General features: G+C 40.0%; 1 protein-coding gene across 3 annotated transcripts in view; it reads right to left on the reverse strand.

The window, feature by feature from the left end:
* Positions 1-19,163, reverse strand: part of clybl (citrate lyase beta like) — a 198,671-nt gene extending 179,508 nt beyond the window's left edge. For all 3 annotated transcript variants that reach the window (XM_069890507.1, XM_069890510.1, XM_069890506.1), the window contains exon 1: positions 19,082-19,163. In XM_069890507.1, the coding sequence (XP_069746608.1) occupies positions 19,082-19,125 (44 nt within the window). In that variant the 5' untranslated portion in view covers positions 19,126-19,163. The remainder of the gene's footprint in view (positions 1-19,081) is intronic.
* Positions 19,164-20,040: the final 877 nt, after the last annotated feature.

A 20,040-nucleotide genomic window follows, 5' to 3' on the forward strand; every position in this document is an offset into this window, starting at 1 on the left:
TGGGCTCTCAAAGAGCAAGCACAGCCTGACTGCTGCACATCGACAGTTTGGTGGACATGGCCCCTTCCACCCTCATGAGCGACATGCTCACTCTCAACAATGGCCATACCTCTTGCCCATTGTTCCAGCAGATCTTTCTGGAGTGGCTGCCTGATGTCATTCGGGTGCTCATCTGCCCAAACAGACATGCTACGGGTGACGAAGAGGGATGTCTGTGTTTTGCTTGAACAGGTGACGGCACCTTGTCAGCATCGCCCAGCCAGGAAGCCTGTTGAGCGAATGTCCGGCTGACCGACTGTCCAACCGACAGACGTACCCCACCGGTGAGGTACTGTTTTTAATCAGCCTGTCGATGCTGCTCCTCCTGTGTTCCAGGGAAATGCCAAGGCCAGCTGTTGTTGATGGTTGCAATGACCAGCCAACTGCATAGCCTCCTATTATTATATTATGGAAGGCCCGCCCCTCCATGCCAGGGTGCGGCATCTTCTGCCCGAGAAACTCAACCTGGCTGGAGAAGTTTTGAAAGATGGAGGAACTCGGCATTGTGTGGCCCTCTGATAGCCTATGGGCCTCCCCTCTCCATATGCTACCTAAACCAGTGGGAGGTTGGAGGCTATGCAGAGACTACCGCCGCCTTAACAAGACCACCACACCCGACAGATATCCCGTGCTCCATATCCAGGACTTCACCGCTAACCTGCAAGGGACACGGATATTCTCTAAGGTGGACCTCATCAGGGGTTATCATCAGATCCCAGTTCACCACAAAACTTCCATCATAACCCTCTTTGGATTGTTTTAATTACACTGCATGCCATTTGTGCTGAAGTGGGCAGTGGGCTGGGATCTGCACTTCGCCTTCATTTACGTCAATGACATTTTATAGCCAGCTACACACACACCGAGCATGCCACTCACTTAAGTCTATTGTTCTTCAGACTAAGTGAATTCTGTCTAACAATCATTCTGGCCAAGTGCCAGTTTGGCCGAGACACAATTGATTTCCTGGGCCATCGCATTGACCATCATAGAGCCAGGCCATTACCCACCGAAGTGGACACTATTCGTTCCTTCTTCAGACCAACGACCACGAAGAGACTGCAAGAGTTTGCAGGTATGGTCAATTTTCATACCTGCAGCGACCCGCATCATGAGTCTGCTATATCCCCTCATGGCAGGGCCCAGTAAAGAACTGCAATGGACACAGGAGGCAACCAAGGCTTTCAAAGTAACCAAAGATGCTCTGACCAAAGCACCCGCCTTGTGCATCCCAGGACACATGCCCTGACCGTCCTCACGGTAGACACCTGCAGCACTGTGGTCAGGGGTGTACTTTTAAGCAATTGGGTTAACAGACAGTGGCAGCCACTGGTCTTTTTCAGTAAACAGCTCAGGCCACCAGAGCTCAAGTAGAGTGCCTTTGATAGGGATCTGTTAGTGCTATACCTGGCAATTCAGCATTTCCATTACTTCCTGGAGGGCAGGAAGCTTAAAATTTACACAGACCACAAACCATTTTGCTTTCAGCAAGGTGTCAGACCTTGGTCAGCCAGACAACAGCGGCACCTGTCCTACATATCTGAATTTTTGAAAAACATTGAACATATTGCTGGCAAGTCCAATGTGGTAGTCAATGCCCTATCCTATCCGGCTATCCTAGTAGTGCAAAACCCCGCCCCAGGTATCGACTATCTGGCCCTGGCAGATGCGCAGCAAGCAGACCCTGTCGTACCAGCGTACCGGACAGCACTTACCGGCCTGCAACTGGAGGACACCATGATCGCCCCAGGTAACCGCACGCTGCTCTGCGACACCTCGACTGATAAACTGTGCCCCATCATTCCGGTTGCATGGAGGAGGCGTGTTTTCGATTTGGTCCACAATTTGGCTCACTTCACTATCAGGACTACAGCAAGAATGGAGGCCAACAGGTATGTTCAGCACAGCCTCTGTAAAGAGATCACTCAGTGGGCCAAAAGATGTGCTCAGTGCCAGGCATCCAAGGTCCAAACCTACATCAAAGCCCCTACGCAACCTTTCGAACCAGAACACTGCTGTTTCAGCTACATGCACATAGACATTGTGGGGCCCCTATCTGTATCCAGAGGTGCACCTTATCTGTTGACCATGGTTGACCGAATGACTAGATGGCCAGAGGCGGTACCACTACCTGAAATCTCTATGGAGACACATGCACGGACATTACTGAACCCCTGGGTGGCACATTTTGGGGTCCCAGGACACTTAACATCTGACAGGAGGGCCCAATTCACTTCCAGCCTGTGGACCTCTTCAACTCCATTATGCCACAGCATACCACCTGCAGGCCAACATGTTGGTGGAGAGATTCCATAGGCACCTGAAGAAATCTCTGATGAACTGACTCACCGGACCGAACTGGGCAGACGAACCCCCTTGGGTTCAGCTAGGCATCCACACCGCCCTGAAAAAGGATCTCGAGGCATCCTCTGCCGAGTTGGTCTATAGAGTACCTCTAGTTATCCAGGGCAAACTTGAGCAGCATCCGAGGATTTGGGGGAGCTCACAGCAGCTACAGTTTGTCTCGACTGAACAAGAGCCTGGGCTCACTAGCCCCAGTTAAACCCAAAGCTCATGGAAAAACCAGCACCTTTGTCCCAAAAAGCTCTGCAGACTGTCACTATGTTTTTGTCCGACATGGGGCCCACTGGCCACTCAATCAACGGCCTTATGAAGGGCCATACTGCATAGTCAGCCACAGCAGCTCCACCTCCGCGTTGGATATTGGTGGCAGGGAGGAGACCTTCATGCTCAACCAGCTGAAACCAGCCCATTTGGATGTTAACCTGCCAGTTAGTCACCCGACAACGAAGCACAGGGGTCAGCTGCTAAATGACAGTGACCCAATCGATGGTTCTGGGGGTACGATTGTGTAACGGCCTGCGGCCCACTCCATGGGCCGACAAAGCAAACCGTCATTGAACACAATGATCGGGCATACAGCATGCGGGATGAGACGCCTGCTCCCATAGGCTGCAGGAATAGCAATCGAATTGCCAGCAGATCATAGGGGGTCCAATCCGGGCCTGCGCATCCAGGAGAACCAATCAGCAGCCAGCCACACCCTGGTGGTGACACGGCCAGCTGCCTATAAAAGGCAGAGCTGCAGCCCAATAAAGTTAGTGTTGATGACACTCCCTTGGTGTAGGAGTCTTATTTCTACCTTGAGCTATAACCGTAGCAACCCCACTACACCCTGTCATTTCTTCCGTGGAATGCCTATTCTTTTCCATGGAACGAAGTTTGGAAAACCCTGGTGTAGAAGTGTGTTGTAGGTTACAATATGCTATAGACAAGATGTTGAATTGGTGGCAGATTGGAGTTCAATCTGGATAAGTGTGACATGATCCACTTTGGAAGGTTAAGTTTTAAGGTGGTTAATAGCAAGATTCTTATCAGTAGGGGGGCCATTAAGTGATGTGGTGGAGTTAGGAAGTTGAAATCTGACTTAGTTAAAAAAGTGATAAATAAGCAAAGTACATTTAACCAAAACTGTTAAAAACTGCTTTAAGAATTACTTTATAATGATCTAACCACATCACCTGAAAGAGGGAAAATTGCCACTGGCCTGTCAGGAACATAGACTGAACAACGGCAAGACAAAGAAACAAGGCCTACTGTCTTGATAGATCCAGGAATTAAGGTGAGAGCTCATTTCCAGAGGAATCAGGCCCCTTATGGGAGCTGTCCAACACTCCACAGTGCCATCACATCTGCTTCTTCAGGAAGTTGCCGAACCACGCATGTGTGGTAAGATGCACATGCCCAGACCAGAAGAGCTCCACGATGTTGCAAGAGTCAGTAGTGTTTTTGCTGGCTCAAATACATCCTAATCTCAAGAACAAGAGGAGATTTCTTTATCTGACTCGTAAGCCAGTGATGAAGAGGAAGAAGAAAATGAAATAATAAAGCAGATAAAAGGTTCCAAAGATAAAGGTAGGAAACTAAAAATACTACAGGAAGAAGATTGCAAAAATGCACAGTTAATTAAAAAAAACTGAGGGAGATGAGAGGAGGCATGAAAATTTCAGATAAACAGATGAAGTACCTGTACTTTGGTATTGTACATAAAAATCAAAATAAATTGGACAAAGTAGATGAAAGAGTTAAAAGTGTAGAGGTTGGTATGGAGGAGGAACAGGATAAAATGGTGAAAATGGCTATAGAAAAGAAGCAACTTTGGGGAAAAATTTATTTATGAGAGAACTTTAGAAGAAGAAATAATATTAAAATTGTTGGTCCACTAAGATTTTTTTCAACAATGGATTGCAGAGGTCCTGGGACCAGATAAATTTGAAATTTTTTTTGTGGAAAATTTTATTTATCATTTGCATTAAAATACAAACATTAAAACTCAATAAAAATAATAACTTTAAAAACATAATACAAAATGATACAATTTTTCTATTTTCTTCCTTATGACCCTCCCCCAAGAAGAAAAAAACACCTAAATCTATTCATTAATTATTATAATCATAATTAATATTTACTATTTTTTATTAATTATTAGCAGAGGGAGACAGGTAAAGTGGATGATGTGGATGGACTTTTATTCATGAAATCCATATACAATTCCAAAATCTTATAAAAGCTCTCAATCTGATTCCTTAAACTACAAGTAATTTTTTTCTAATGGTATACAATTTTGCATTATCTATTGTTACAAAATTCTCCGTTTTCCACATTATTGCTGCACATTTCTTTGCTGTCGCTATTGCTGTACTCAGAAATTTTTCTTTATATTTATCCAACATCATTTTTTCATGGGCGAAAAAAGCCAGCATGGATTAAAATAGAAATTAATAAAATAGGAGACCAACTATCAGAAGACTTTATATATATATATATATATATATATATGGGAATCAAAATGAATTTCTGGGCACCTTTATTGGAAAATTTGATTAATATTTGGAATAAGGTAACAAAATTGGAATGGGGGGCGGGGTTTGTCCTGCCTACAATGCAGCAGACCTCGGTATCCTGGGCAGGAGCAGGACTCTCAGGCTCCTAGCACGAGCAGGGCCTCGGTGGGGAGGTGTCAGTGATCAGTGCAGCCACTCATTTTCAGATGAGAATTAAACATTTTTTTTTAATGCTTAAAAAGCCTTACCTTGTCGTTTGCCGTTGTTTAAATACTGTCACAAGTGATTTGCTATTGCTACTGGGCTGTTTTTAAAAATGACCAGTTCTCCAAAAAAAGGTTTATCCAAAATAGTCCCGACCATTTCGGCTAATTGGAGCTGTACTATAGGTTGAAATCAGACTTAACAGGGCAGTGTTTTGGATATGGCCAGGAAATAGGTACTTTTTTTTAAACATTCTACTTGTTCCTGTCCTAAACAGATACCCTTTTGGACAATCTGTTGACTTATTTAGAACAGATTACAGGAATTAAATTCCCACAAAAACCAATGTTATTTTCACTAGGTAATATTGAAGGGTCAATATATATATATATATATATATATATATATATAAAATAAATAAATATAAATATATCTCAAAAATAATTTGTAAAGATTGCCTTAAATGAAGCAAGAAAACATAGCAGTAACATGGAAATCAGACACCCATTTAGTTATGGAGCGATGGAACAAAGAAATTCATAGTTGCGTTCCTCTTAAGAAGATTGCTTATAATCTGAAACATAAATATGATGTATTTTTGAAACTTTTGTACCCCTATTTACAAATTGAGGGAATTAATTTATTGATGTTTCCCTTAAACTTTGAATCTCACTAACCTTGCTAAAAGATACAAATGGTCAGAACCGTGTGATGAGAGGTGTCCTCTGGCAACCAGGTTTCTATTCTTGTTTTTCTTACTTTTCCTTATCTTTCTTTTTCTATACTTTTTATATTTCTTTTTCTTTTCTTGGGGTTTTGTTTAGGGGAGGGGTTGGGATTTTATACCACCATGTATAAATGTATGGAAAAAATTTTAAATAACATTTTTATTTTTGCATAAAAAAAAGATCTTTTCAGTGGATGAGAGGTCAGTGCCCATGATGGACTTGGCTTGGTTTGCCACTTTCTACAGCCTTCTGCATTTTTGGGCACTTGAGTTTCCAAACAAGCTTGTGATGAACCAGTCTGTATTACATTCTGCAGAACACTTGCAGAAGTTCAATAGATTATTCAATGATATGCCAAATCCCCTCAGACTTTTAAATGTGGGCATTGGTGTTTCACATTCACGGTTTAATTGACTCAAGGAGAAGTTCTCTGATGAGAATTTTCAGGCACTTGAAAGAAAGGTAAAAGTTCCATTATTATCATGTGTAATGGATAAATATTGGGAGAATTTGGTAAGATTAGTAGGTTACATACATACACACATTTTCAAATAAAATCTGTTTCAAAGACTGAAGAATTCATATTCAGGTACATTGCAGGATCTTTGGCGTCTTTTATACATATTTCACAAGTAGGTGCTAATTGAAATGACATCATGAAATGAATAGTCATTGTTTTGGAGGAGACAAACTGGATGCAAGTACCTACAGTGTGCTCACAGAAAGGTCACTCCTGGGTTTTGTTTATCTACAACAACAGCTTGACCAAGAGAGGAGAACTCCTGTGGTTTGCTGAAGGTGGGGGTTTTTGCAAGTGGGAGAGTCACATGGGCTTCCTGGCAGTCCCTGGGGTGAACCAATCTCAATAAGCTCTCTCAGCTTGTTTGTCTGACACTGAAAGGAGCTGAACAGTGCAAGCCAGAAAGAGCTGATTGGAAACAGAAAGTTCCAGAGCAGTGGATGGCTGGAAGTGCTATCTGTCTGATGTTTCTCTTGGAATAAGGGGAACAGAAAGGAACTCTGTGGTAGCCTGAAGAAAGAGGTTACTATCTGGAAAACCCTGATTGGGCAAGTTTCATCAGCGAGACATTGAGGTGATTAATCTCAGTTGTAGAAATCCTGGAACAACAAATCTCTCTCTGCAAACCCTACAAGAACCTTCCTAAGCAGTAAATATTTACCTTTTGAGCCCCAAAGCCTGGTGAACTTTATACATGTTAAATTCTGTGCACAGTATAAGAATTGCCTGCAACTAGAGAACTTGGAAGAAGAAGTGAGATTGAACTGTGAACCAAAGAACTTTTCTTAAATTTCCACACACATTACATACATGTGCGCTTAGAATTAGAAGGGGGTTAATTTGGGTTAGTTAAGTATAGAGATAAACTAAAGTTTGATTCTATTTTCATGTTTAAAGTTGATTAAAAATAACTTTTGTTCAAGTAACTACTTGTCTTGGTGAATATGATTTGCTACTGGGTTTTGAGGTCCGTTGGGCTCGTAACACATGTAATTCTACATTTAGAATGTAGCATACATGGCATTCTTTAAATTTGTATACTGTAAGGAAGGCATCACTTTGTCCAGAGCCACTCACAGAAATGAGGCCCCAGCGGGAATCAAACTCGTGACTCCTGGTTTACAACACTAGTGCTCTAACTACTGAGCTATCAGAGCCTCGTACCAACCTCTCCACTGCCATCCCATCAATAAAGACAGGTGCGTGGTCCTTCATCCTCACCTTCCTGATGTCTACAATAAACTTCTAGGTCTCGCTGATGTTAAAAAAAAAATTGTTTTGGGACTATACATCCAGATTCTCAACCTCCATCCTATATTCTGATTTATGATTTCTCCAACAACAGAGACGTTATCGAGGAGTCAAGTGATGGAGTAGTGGCTGGTAGGGGAACTCAAGCCCTCTCCAGAAAAGTTAAAAAAAAATGAGAAAAAACAAAGGCACAAACCTAAAAACCATAAAAAAGTGAAAGTAAAAGTGTGGAGAAAATGGCAGCGAAGAAAGAAAAACCAAAAACAACAGGAAGAAAAGAAGAAGGAAGGATGTCAGTAGAAGAAGATGAAAGCCTTACCGGTACGAGGAGGCCTGCTGTGGAGAGAGAAGCCCGCTCCCTGAGGTCAGTGGAAGCCCTGAACTCAGGACTACAAAAATGGCTCACGGAGCCAAACAAAAGTGCGCAACCGCGCATGCGCGAGGATTCACGCATGCGCGATGCGCAAGACAAAAATAACACTGACGAGAGGGGGGACCAGCTGAGGAGTAGATCGCCACAGCTGAAACAGACATCTACAACACAACAGCAAGAGGAAAACAGAAAATAACGAGAACAAGAAGGAAGAGAATAAAAATAAGAAATCAAAGAAACAACAGATGACCAACCCAGAGGAAGAAGACCAACACCAAGACACTTCTAATAAAAATAAGAAGACCAAAAATACCCAACAAAATAAAACAAACAACCCAACAAGAAAACCAGAAGAGACAGAGGTAAAGGACACAGGTCCTGGAGTGGACTCAGAAGAAGAGGAGGAAGAACACAGAGAAATGGAAGATGAAGGGAAGGGCAAGTACATGGATATATATTTTTTTTTAAAGAATATATGGAATCAGTAAAAGAATGGCAATCACAAGAATTTAGTGAAATAAAAAGAATTAAAAGTACAGAAGAAAAAATGAATAGATTAGAGATGGTCATGTCAGATATAGGAAAAAGTAGACAAGGTGGAAGAACGAGAAACAGCCATAGAAATGGAAGTAGAGGACTTAAAAAAGAAATTAGAAGAATCTGATAAAAAAGTTAAAGAAACACAGGAGCTGTTAGCTCAGAAGATAGATATAATGGAAAATTATAATAGAATAAACAATATAAAGATAGTGGGCCTTAAGGAAGATGAAGAGGCAAAAATATGAAAGAATTTATAAAAGAATGGATACCCAGGGTCCTAGGAAGACCAGAATTACAGGAAGAAATGGAAATAGAAAGGGCACACAGAACATTAGCCCCCTAAACCACAACCACAACAAAAACCAAGATCCATTCTAGTAAAATTCCTAAGATATACAACAAGAGAAAATATATTGGAGAAGGCAATGAAAAAAACAAGACAAAAATCCACTGGAATACAAGGGACAAAAATTTTTTTTCTATCCAGATACAAGTTTTGAACTCCTGAAGAAGAGAAAGGAGTTCAATGCAGCAAAAATGACCCTATGGAAAAAAGGTTATAAATTTATGTTAAAATACCCAGAGGTACTTAAAATAGTTATTCCGGGGCAGCAAAACTAACTATTCTCGGATCCGGAAGAAGCACGAAAATTTGCAGAACAACTACAAAACAGACAGAGAGATGAAGAGATGTAACAAGAACAAAAATGACAACAATATATATATATATATATAAAAAATAAATACACACACACACACACACACACATATATATAATAAATAAATAAATTTATATGTGTGTGTGTATATATATATATATATATAAAATAAATATATATATATATATTTTATATATATATAAAATAAATATATATATATATATTTTATATATATATATGTGTGTGTGTATGTATATATATGTGAATATATAAAAAATAGAGTATAGGTAAGAACTAAGAAGGGAAAGAAAGGGAAGAAAGGAAGTAAGGAGGGAATTAAGAGAGTGACCTTTGTTATATATGAAGATTAAAATCTTTTCTGGGGGGGCTGGGTGGGGAACAATTACAGTCACTGCGAAATCAGTTGACGCTTGCGAGCAGATTTGCAAATCCAAATGGAGAGGGGAGAGGTGGTTGCCCAACAAGGGACAAAGGGCAACTCAGAAAGGGGAGGGACTATTGGGGTTAAAGGAATTTTAGATATGAGAATAGTGGAAATATTTTATGTTTTAGAAATGTTGTCTTATAATGTGTTCAAAAAAAGAAAGCAGAAATGGATAAGAAGGGAAGGTGGTGATGAGGAAATGGAAAGGAAAGATAAACAAAATATGAAATGGCTATGTTGAACTATATGACTTTAAATATTAATGGAATACATAACCAAATCAAAAGGAAGAAACTTAAATTTACTGAAAAAAGAAAAAATTGATATAGCATTCATACAAGAAACACATCTAACTGAAGTGGAACACAAGAAATTAAAGAGAGATTGGATAGGACATGTAACAGCAGCATCATACAATTCAAAAGCCAGAGGAGTAGCTATATTAATCAATAAAAATGTACCAATCAAAATAGAAGAGGAAATAATAGATCCAGCAGGGAGATATGTAATGATAAAATGTCAGATATATTCAGAATTTTGGAATTTACTCAATGTATATTCACCTAATGAAGAAGATCAAAAATTTATGCAAGATATCTTTTTGAAGATAGCAGATACGCAAGGGAACATACTAATAGGAGGGGATTTTAACCTTAATTTGGATTCAAACATGGATAAAACTGGGAAAAAAACTAACAGAAAGAACAAAGTAACCAAATTTATAATTAAATCGATGCAAGAAATGCAACTTTTGGATATATGGAGGAAACAACACCCAAAGGAAAAGGAATATTCATATCATTCGGGTAGACATAAAACATATTCAAGGATAGACCTATTCCTGTTATCAGCCCACATTCAAGGGAGAGTTAGGAAAACGGAATATAAAGCTAGACTATTATCAGACCACTCCCCCCGTTATTGGCAATAGAGCTAGAGGACATCCCACCAAGAATGTATTGATGGAGATTAAACGCCATGCTACTTAAAAGACAGGATTTTAGAGAATTCATTGAACGACAAATTAAAATGTACTTTGAAATAAATACGGAATCAGTGAAAGATAAATTTATACTATGGGACACAATGAAAGCTTTCATCAGAGGGCAAATAAGAAGTTATGTAACTAAGATGAAGAAGGATTACAATCGGGAAACAGAACAGTTGGAAAGGGAAATAACAAATATAGAAAAAGAATTAGCAATAAAGGAAGATACAACTAAAAGAAGAGAATTGGCAGATAAAAAAATAAAATATGAAACACTACAAACATCAGGTGGAGAAGAACATAATGAAGACAGAAATATTATGAGCTAGGAGAAAAAACGCACAAAATTTTAGCGTGGCAGCTTAAGACAGAACAAACTAAAAGAATGGTATTGGCATTAAGGAAAAAGGACAAACAAATTACATATAATCCATCGGAGATCAATGAAAACTTCAGGGAATTCTACGAGCAACTATATCAAACTAAAAACGAAGGGAATGAAGACAAAATAGATGAATTTCTAACTGAAATTGAACTACTGAAATTACAAACAGAGGAGCAAAATAAATTAATAAAACCATTTGAAATAGAATTACAGGAGATATTAAAAAAAACTACCGAACAATAAAACACCAGGAGAGGATGGATTCCCAATAGAATTCTATAAAACATTTAAAGACTTATTAATTCCTCCCCTCCTGGAAGTAATCAACCAGATTGACAAAACACAAAGCATACCAGATTCATGCAAAACAGCAATAATTACTGTAATACCAACAACAGGGAAAGATCCACTTGCACCAGCGTCATATAGACCAATATCTTTACTTAACACAGATTATAAGATAATAGCTAAACTATTAGCAAACAGATTGGCCGACTATGTACCAAAAATAGTAAATCTAGACCAAACTGGATTTATTAAAAAAAGACGAACAACAGACAACATCTGTAAATTTATTAACTTAATTCATGCAGTAGAAGGAAATAAAACTCCAACAGTAGCGGTTGCTTTAGACGCAGAGAAGGCCTTTGACAGAGTAGGATGGAATTATTTATTCAAAGTACTACAAAAATTCAGCCTACCAGAGAAATATATTAATTGGATTAAAGCATTATATCAGGGGCCATTGGCGAAAGTGACAGTAAATGGATATATATCAAAACAATTTAACTAAAGCAGATCAACAAGGCAGGGATGTCCACTATCTCCCTCACTGTTTGCGTTAGCTATAGAACCACTAGCAGAACTGATAAGAACAAAAATAAAAGAGAAGGATTATAAAATCAGTCTATTTGCAGATGACGTTATAATATACTTAACAGAACCAGAAATATCAATAAAAGAATTACATAGGAAATTGAAGGAATATGGAGAAGTATCGGGGTACAAGATCAACACAAATAAAAGTGAAGCAATGCCAATGAATAATGCGGATTTCACAAAGTTTAAGAAAGAATCGCCATTTAGATGGCAAACACAAGCAATGCGATACCTAGGTATTCAACTAAATAAAAACCTCGGCCATCTATATAAACTCAATTACCATCCATTAATGAAAAAATTACAAGATGACTTAGAGCATTGGAAAGACTTACCACTAACACTGATATTAAGAATAAACTGTATTAAAATGAATATTTTCCCAAGGATACAATACCGATTTCAGTCATTACCAATACACCAAACAGAGAAATTCTTCAAGGAGTAAAAGAAAATAATAAGGAAATTCTGATGGAAAGGGGGGAAACCGAGGATAGCACTAGATAAATTAACAGAATGGTACAAACAAGGAGGCTTACAACTACCAAACATTAAGAATTATTATAGAGCTGCACAATTAAGATACCTATCAGATTATCAAACAAGGGAAAAATCAGATTGGACCAGATTGGAACTAGATAAAATAGGGGAGAAGATACCTGAACTATATAAATGGGATGAAAAATTGGTGCATCGTAGGAATTCACCGGTATTGCATCATCTGCTCAACATTTGGAAGAAGATTCATGTAGAAAGGAATAAAACAAATTACCAACTACCAAAACGAATATTGACGCAAAATCAGCTAATCCCTTTCACAATAGATAGCCTTTCCTTTAGAGAATGGGAGAGAAAAGGGATCAAAAGAATAGAAAATAGTTTTTCGGGAAACAAATTATTATCCTTTGAACAAATGAAGGATAAATATAATATAACTCACGATACAATGTTTGCATACTACCAACTGAAAACCTACTTGAAGGACAAATTGGGAAACAGTCTGAGGTTACCAGAAGGAAGCAATTTTGAATATGTGATTACAGACACAATGATAATTTAAAAATTTGTAACAAACATGTACATCAAACTCAAAGAAAAGGAGAACGAGGAAACAAACGGTAAACCTAAACAAAAATGGGAACAAGATCTAAACATAAAGATAAAGAATGAAACATGGGAGAAGCTATGCTCCGGAACTATGAGAAATACAATAAACACGAGGTTACGCATGATACAATATAACTGGATACACAGGCTATACATCACACCTCAAAAGTTAAATAAATGGGACTCAACAGTATCAGACAGATGTTTTTGCTGTAAAAAGGAAACAGGAACAAGAATTCATCCAATTTGGACATGTGAGAAAGTGGAAAAATTTTGGGAAGATCTAAACCAGATATTAAATAAAATCACAAAAAGCATTATACCAAAAAACCCAGAGATCTTCCTCCTAAGTAATCTAAGAAACAAAGAATTTGGACTCGATTTGGATGGAGCACAAAAAAGATTTGTTATGATAGCCCTTGCTGTAGCAAAAAAATGTATCATGTCAACCAGGAAATTAGAAGAAACTTGAGAATACAACAATGGTATATAGAAATGAATAAATGTATTCCATTAGAAAAAATAACATAGAATTTAAGAAATAACATTACAATATTCGAACATATATGGGAGCCATACATGAAACACAATAGAGAAATCCTACCATGGACTTCCACCACCTAAAATGACAGAAGGAGAAGACAACAAAAAGAACTGTAAAATTTCTTGTTTATTTTTATTAAGTGACAACATTGTTTAACGGGTTTAATGTATCTTATAGATTGAACTTCAAATAAATGGGGAAGGGGGTGAGGGAGGGAGGGAAGGGAGGGGGGAAAAGGGGGAGAAAACGACACTGTATATATTTAAGAAGAAAAATGTCTGTATGTATCTTGGTCAATATGGTTTATAGTGTGAAAAATAAAAAATTTAAAAAAACAGACATCATCACTGAATTTATAGATTGCATTGGAGCAGAACTGACAACACCATCATGAATGTTCAGGAAACAGAGCAGAAACACCCGTGTTGATGGTCATCTCCTAAAACATGTTTTCCTAAATTCCATGCCAGGTTTGCCACATCCTATATATGTCTGCTGTTGTGGGGGGGGGGGGGGGGGGCAGGGGAAAGGGAGGAAACTATATGAATGAGACCTCTGTCCAATCTTGTTTCTGCAAACTACACAGATGGGGATCACTGGGCAGTGAACAAGGAGATGGAGGTGCAGAAAGCTACATTTTTGCATTCCAGCTGCTATAGATAAGACTTGCTAGAGGAGCTCTTCAGTTCCATTTTAGGTGCAAGTGAGGGTTTTCATCTGTCAGTTTCAATTTCTATTCACTGAACTGCACAGAATGTCAACCACGTCTTCTTTAGGCCATAGCCTAAATTCAGCAACAGGAGTGAGGTTTTCTCTTTGCCATAAGTGCACAAAGTCCAGGTCACACTGGATTATCAAAGGGCCTTTGTTAAAGCTGGAAGTCAAGACATTTTGTGTGCAATGGAATATAGAGTTTATCCAAGAAAGAAATGTATATATTTTTTCCCCAAATAAATATATTTAAAAATTTTTTTAAGATGTCCCTTATATAGTGTGATCTTTAAATTTGTTTATGTATTTTGACACAGGAAAAGGCCATGTGACCTATTAGGTCTATGCTTGCTGTCCCTTTCACCCTTGCTTTATTTCCCTAAAGCCCTGCAACTTGGTATCTTATATAACCATCAATTTCCCCTTTGATTCTTTTTTCATTTACCTGTATTAAGAGGTAAACTACTTTGTTGTTTGATATGTCTTTGGGAGAAAGAAGGAAAACCATCGGTCATGGGGGAGATTGTGGGAACTATACAGTGCCCGATGTAAGGATTGAACCTGGAGCAGGGAGGAAGCAGCAGTCCATTCTGTACAATTGTGCTACTCAATATAGTCATTGTCTTGCTTTTGAAATGTAGATGGGATTGATAATTCCATTGTTCAAAATATATCTGGACAGGTACATGGATAGGAAGGATATGGATCAAATGCCGGCCAATAGGGCTAACCCAGTATACTAACTTGGTCAAACATGGACAAATTAGGCTGAAGGGCCTGTTCCATGCTGATTTACTTGGAACAATGGATGTAAATTATTTGGAAGTATGTAAATTTAATTTTCTTCAAGGATATCTTCATTCTAGTACGAAAATTGACAAATGTAAAGTTAAACAAATCTTGCCACTAGATGTAACTAACATTTTTTTTTTACCATCCCTTGCAGACTTCAATGAGAAGGACACTTACTATATCTTCAATCATGTGGATGTCACAATATATTACCACAGTGAAGTTGAGAAAGCTGGTGCTAGACTTGTGGCTGCTAAATTAGAACCAAAAAGGTGTGCACAATGTTAATGTTATCAAACTACCTTGAACATGTTAGAAATTATACTTCTTTCATCTTTTGTTTGCCAGATTTCAGGCATTTAAGTCCAGAGATCCAGAACTCTACACAAGAAGGTATGATCTAGAACAAGCCAAATCCTAGCGAAGTGGAGTTTCTGGATGAGATCAGAAAAAAAATGAAGGAAACCAGAAAGCTGTGGCAGGGCCTAAATGACATAACCTGCTTCCAAATTAAATCAGGTTCATTAGGAGACAGCAAAACCTTTCACTCCCAGATGAACCTGATGCCTTCTACATCCAACATGACCTCCAGAACAAGGAAAAAACCATTGAGAACCCCCATGTCCCCTGATGATCCTCTACTGTCAATATCTGAGGATGACGTGCATGCTGCCATCATGAAAGTGAATCTGAAGAAAGCATTCAGTCTGAATGGAGTACCTGGCCAAGTACCGAAAACCTGTGCTAATCAACTTGCCAATGTATTCCGTTATCTCAGAATCAGAATTTTTTGTCAGGAACATGTCATGAAATTAGGTTATTTTGCAGTAGCATTACAGTGCAAATATTGCTATCAATTACATTTCAAAAATAGTGTAAGAATCAACTCCAGCAGGACGTGTTACCCACCTGTTTCAAACATGCCTCAATCATACCTGTGCCCAAGAAGAAAGTGGTAACCTGTCCAAATAACTACTAACAGTGGCACTCACATCCATAGTGAAGAAGAAGTTTGAAAGGCTGGTGTTGAAGTACATCAACTGTCTGAATGGCCACATGGATCCATTCAAATTTGCCTGCCACAGCAACAGGTCTACATTTAATGCTATCTCACTGACTTTACACAAAGTCCTGGAGCACCTGAACAGCAAAGATGCATCCATCAGGATTCTCTTTATTGACTACAGTTCAGCATTCATCACCATCATCCCCTCAAAACTGATCAGCAAATTCCAAGACTTGGACCGAAATACCCCACTGTGTAATTGGATCCTGGATTTCCTCACCTTCAGACCATAGACAAGGGGAATTGGCAAGAACGTCTCCTCCACAATCTCCATTAGTATCAAAGCACTACAGGACTGCAAATTAGTCCCCTGCTTTACTCACTTTACACCTACGACTGTGTTGCTCGGTATAATAACACCACCTACAAATTTGCTGATGATACAACAGTAGTGATTTGTATAAAAAGGAGAGATAAGTGAGCATACAGGAGGGAGAATGAAAACTTGGCTGAATAGTGTACCAACAACAACTCACATTCAATGCCACCAAAACAAGGAAATGATTGTGGATCTTAGGAAGAGAAAACCAAAGGTGAATGATCCAGTGAACATTGGGGGAAATCAGGGGTGAAAAGGGTGATCAAATTTAAATTGCTCTGTCACTCTCAGGACCAAAAAAAACCAAATGTCATCATGAAGAAATCAAATCAGTGCCTCTATTTCCTCAGGAGTTTGTGGAGGTTTGGTATGACATCAAAAAACTTGGCAAACCTCTCCAGATGCGTTTTGGAAAGTGTGTAGACTGGCTCCATCATGGCCTGGTATGGAGGCACCAATACCTCTGAGTGGAAAGCCTTGCAAGAGGTAATGGACGCAGCCCAGGACATCGCGGGCAAACCCCTTCCCATCATAGAGAACATTCACAGGCAATGTTGCCATCTGACAGTAGCAGCAATTATCAAGGATCCACACCACCCAAAGCAGGCTGATCATGCTGCTGCCATCAGGAAAGAGGTAGAGGTACCATAAGACTTGTATCACCAGGTTCAGGAACAATTGCTACCCCTTCACCAAACTCCTTAACAACAAACTCAATCAGAGACTCATTTAAGGACTTCTATTTTGCATCTTATTTATTATTGAATATTTTCTGTATTGCACAGTTTGTTTACATTTCTTTCTTTGTTTACATTATTTTACATATACATCTTTTTTTGAATAGTGTTTTGAACTACTGATAAGTAGAAATTCTGCCTGGCCCACAAGAAAAAAAGAACCTCAAGGTGTTATGTGATGTTACGCATATACTTTGACAATCAATCTGAACTTGAACAGGCATCAGCCAATCGTGTACTTGCTTCAGCCAAGTCTCTGTAATGGCCAAAACATCATTATGCCATGTGCTGATCCTCACTTGCCCTTCTTAATAGCTCGTGTATTAATGTGTGCTAATTTCAACCCATCCAACTGACTGCATCCAGTCTCACTATACGTTGCATCAACCATTTCACCAACTGCTCCATCATCTGATTTAATTCTCTGGTGCCAATCTTCCTGCCTAGCTAGTTAAAACCCTCCCCAACAGCTCTGGCAAACATGACCACAAGATATTGGTCCCTCTCAAGTTCAGATGCAACCCTTTTTGTACAGTTCATTCCTTCTCCAGGTTGGACTCAGATGGGTCAAACACAAGTTGGCTTTAATTTTGTAATTGAGGCTGCTAATGTTGGACGACACAGTGGTCAACCAAATGAAAATGCAAACAATACCAGATGGCAGCAAAATGGCTCTTCAAACACACTCCATCATTTATCACATCACAGCTGATCTTCTCTCTCCATCCCAAAATACAAGACTAGAATTGCAAACAAACACTGGAAACACAGCAGAGGCAATAAATAAAGCAAAAGGTATGGATTAATGATAAATATAAATTCAACCAATGCAAAGGATGCAAAGGATTTTTCATTGCAACTTCACATTCTGCAATTACACTCTTGTTCACAGCTATATGAACATGAGACTCAACCTGTTAACACTGATGCCAACAAATGCAATAAAAAGGAAATACATTTTATGCAAATCTTCATTTAAAATTTAATGAGGGTGTATGTACCATACTGGTAAGTTAAAGCACTTGTGTGTAATGATTTCCTAAGACTTGGTGAGGCTACAGAAGAACACTGCATCAGCATCAAGGATAACAGATTCATTCTGTGGACAAGTGCACCAGAAGTTTGAGGGAGGAAAGGTTAAGTATGGGATACAGAGTGGATGAAGTGAAGGGGCATTGAAGGGGCAAAGGCATAGGGAGGAGAAAGGAAGATAGCATGAAGGGGAGGGAAGAGAGGGGGCAATGAGGAAGACCCAAGGAGAGTGGTATGGGGTGTGAGGGAGAGGAGCAGGATGGTAAGGGATAGAAGAGCAGAGGGTGGGAGATGGGGACTAGGAAGGCAGGGAGTGGGAAAGAGAGGGTTATGAGAAAGAAGAGCAGATGAGAAGGAGGTCGGGCAGGAGATCAAGGCAGGGCGTGGGGGGGAGAAGGGCAGGGTGGTACAGAATTGGTGAGCAGATGATGTTTATGGAGTGGGAGCAAGTCAGCTGGATTACTGAAATAGTGGTCGGCACAGACTAGAATGGCCTGTTTTCTGTGCTGGGAGAGGTCTATGGATGAGAGGGTGGAGGGGCAGGGAGGAAGAGGAGGGGCCAGGAGAGTGGGGAGGAAAGCAAATGAGAGAGTGGGGAAGTGGAAAGCCAGGGACAGGAGAAGAGTTGAGAGGGCAATGGGGAGTAGGAAGGCAGGGAATGGGAGGGAGAGGGGCAAGGATAGAAGCAGATGAGAGGTTGGTGGGAGGAAGAAGAGAATGGGGCAGGGTGGCAGGGGTTTGGAGACCAGATGAGAGGGTGCTAGGGCGAGAGAGGGGTTCAGGAAGAGGAAGACCACGGTTTATGTTCTCCATGTGTGATGCAGATGACGTCCTGCTCTTATCCCGGTCCCCCTCGAAAGAACCCAATAGAGAAAGCGCCGCCTTCCACCAACTTACAGCAGCCTCCGAAAGCCTAACCTCCCGCTGCGCAGCGCCGCCATCTTGCTGCCACTTGATTGGCCCGGGGGGCTGATTCGACCCATTGGATAGGACGCACGGGTTTTGACAGCTCATATGTCAATTGGTTGATGCGATTGGTGCAGGGTTGGGGGGTGGTGTCCGACAAACAGCCCGCCCCAACACTCGCAGTTGATTGGTGCGAACGGATTTGGGAGCTGATAGGCTAGTGAGCGGATGATTGACGTTCGCGTGTTGCAGGGTTGGTTGTCTGTCCATCATCCGGAGATTCACAGGTGTGTGTGACAGAAGTAGGATCATGATGGGTAGCAGTTTGGAAACTATGATGTCAACCAATGGCAATGGCAACTAATCAAACTGCAGACGCTGGAATGTGAAACAACAATATCGGGTCTGAACGGAACGTGAAGTTCAATATCAACTAAAACCACTGCTTGCCCGTGATACATTTATGCATCTTGCTTAAGCCTCCGAAAGCTATCATTGGGTCTGCCACCACTACTCCTGGCCGTCCATTCCAGGTACTCTGTATTCTCTATGTAAAAATTATTTGCTGCTGCACATCTCCTTTCTCCATCACCACCCCTCCCCCTCACCTTAAACATGTCCTTTGGTATGTGACTACCTTATCAATGCCTCTCATCATGCGATAAACTTGTATCAGGTCTCCCCTCAGCCTTCTGTTCCAGAGGGAAAAACCTAAGTTTGTCCAATTTCTTCTTACAGTTCATACTGTTACAAGATCAAATCAACAACCACAAAGAGGGCATATCACAACCAACCAATTTTCCCCTGCAACCACTGCAATCGTGTCTGCCTGTCCCGCATCGGACTTGTCAGCCACAAACGAGCCTGCAGCTGACGTGGACTTTTTACCCCCTCCATAAATCTTCGTCCGCGAAGCCAAGCCAAAGAAAGATGAACAATTACTTTATTAA

Source organism: Narcine bancroftii, chromosome 7, assembly GCF_036971445.1.
Source record: "Narcine bancroftii isolate sNarBan1 chromosome 7, sNarBan1.hap1, whole genome shotgun sequence".
NCBI classification, from domain to species: Eukaryota; Metazoa; Chordata; class Chondrichthyes; order Torpediniformes; family Narcinidae; genus Narcine; species Narcine bancroftii.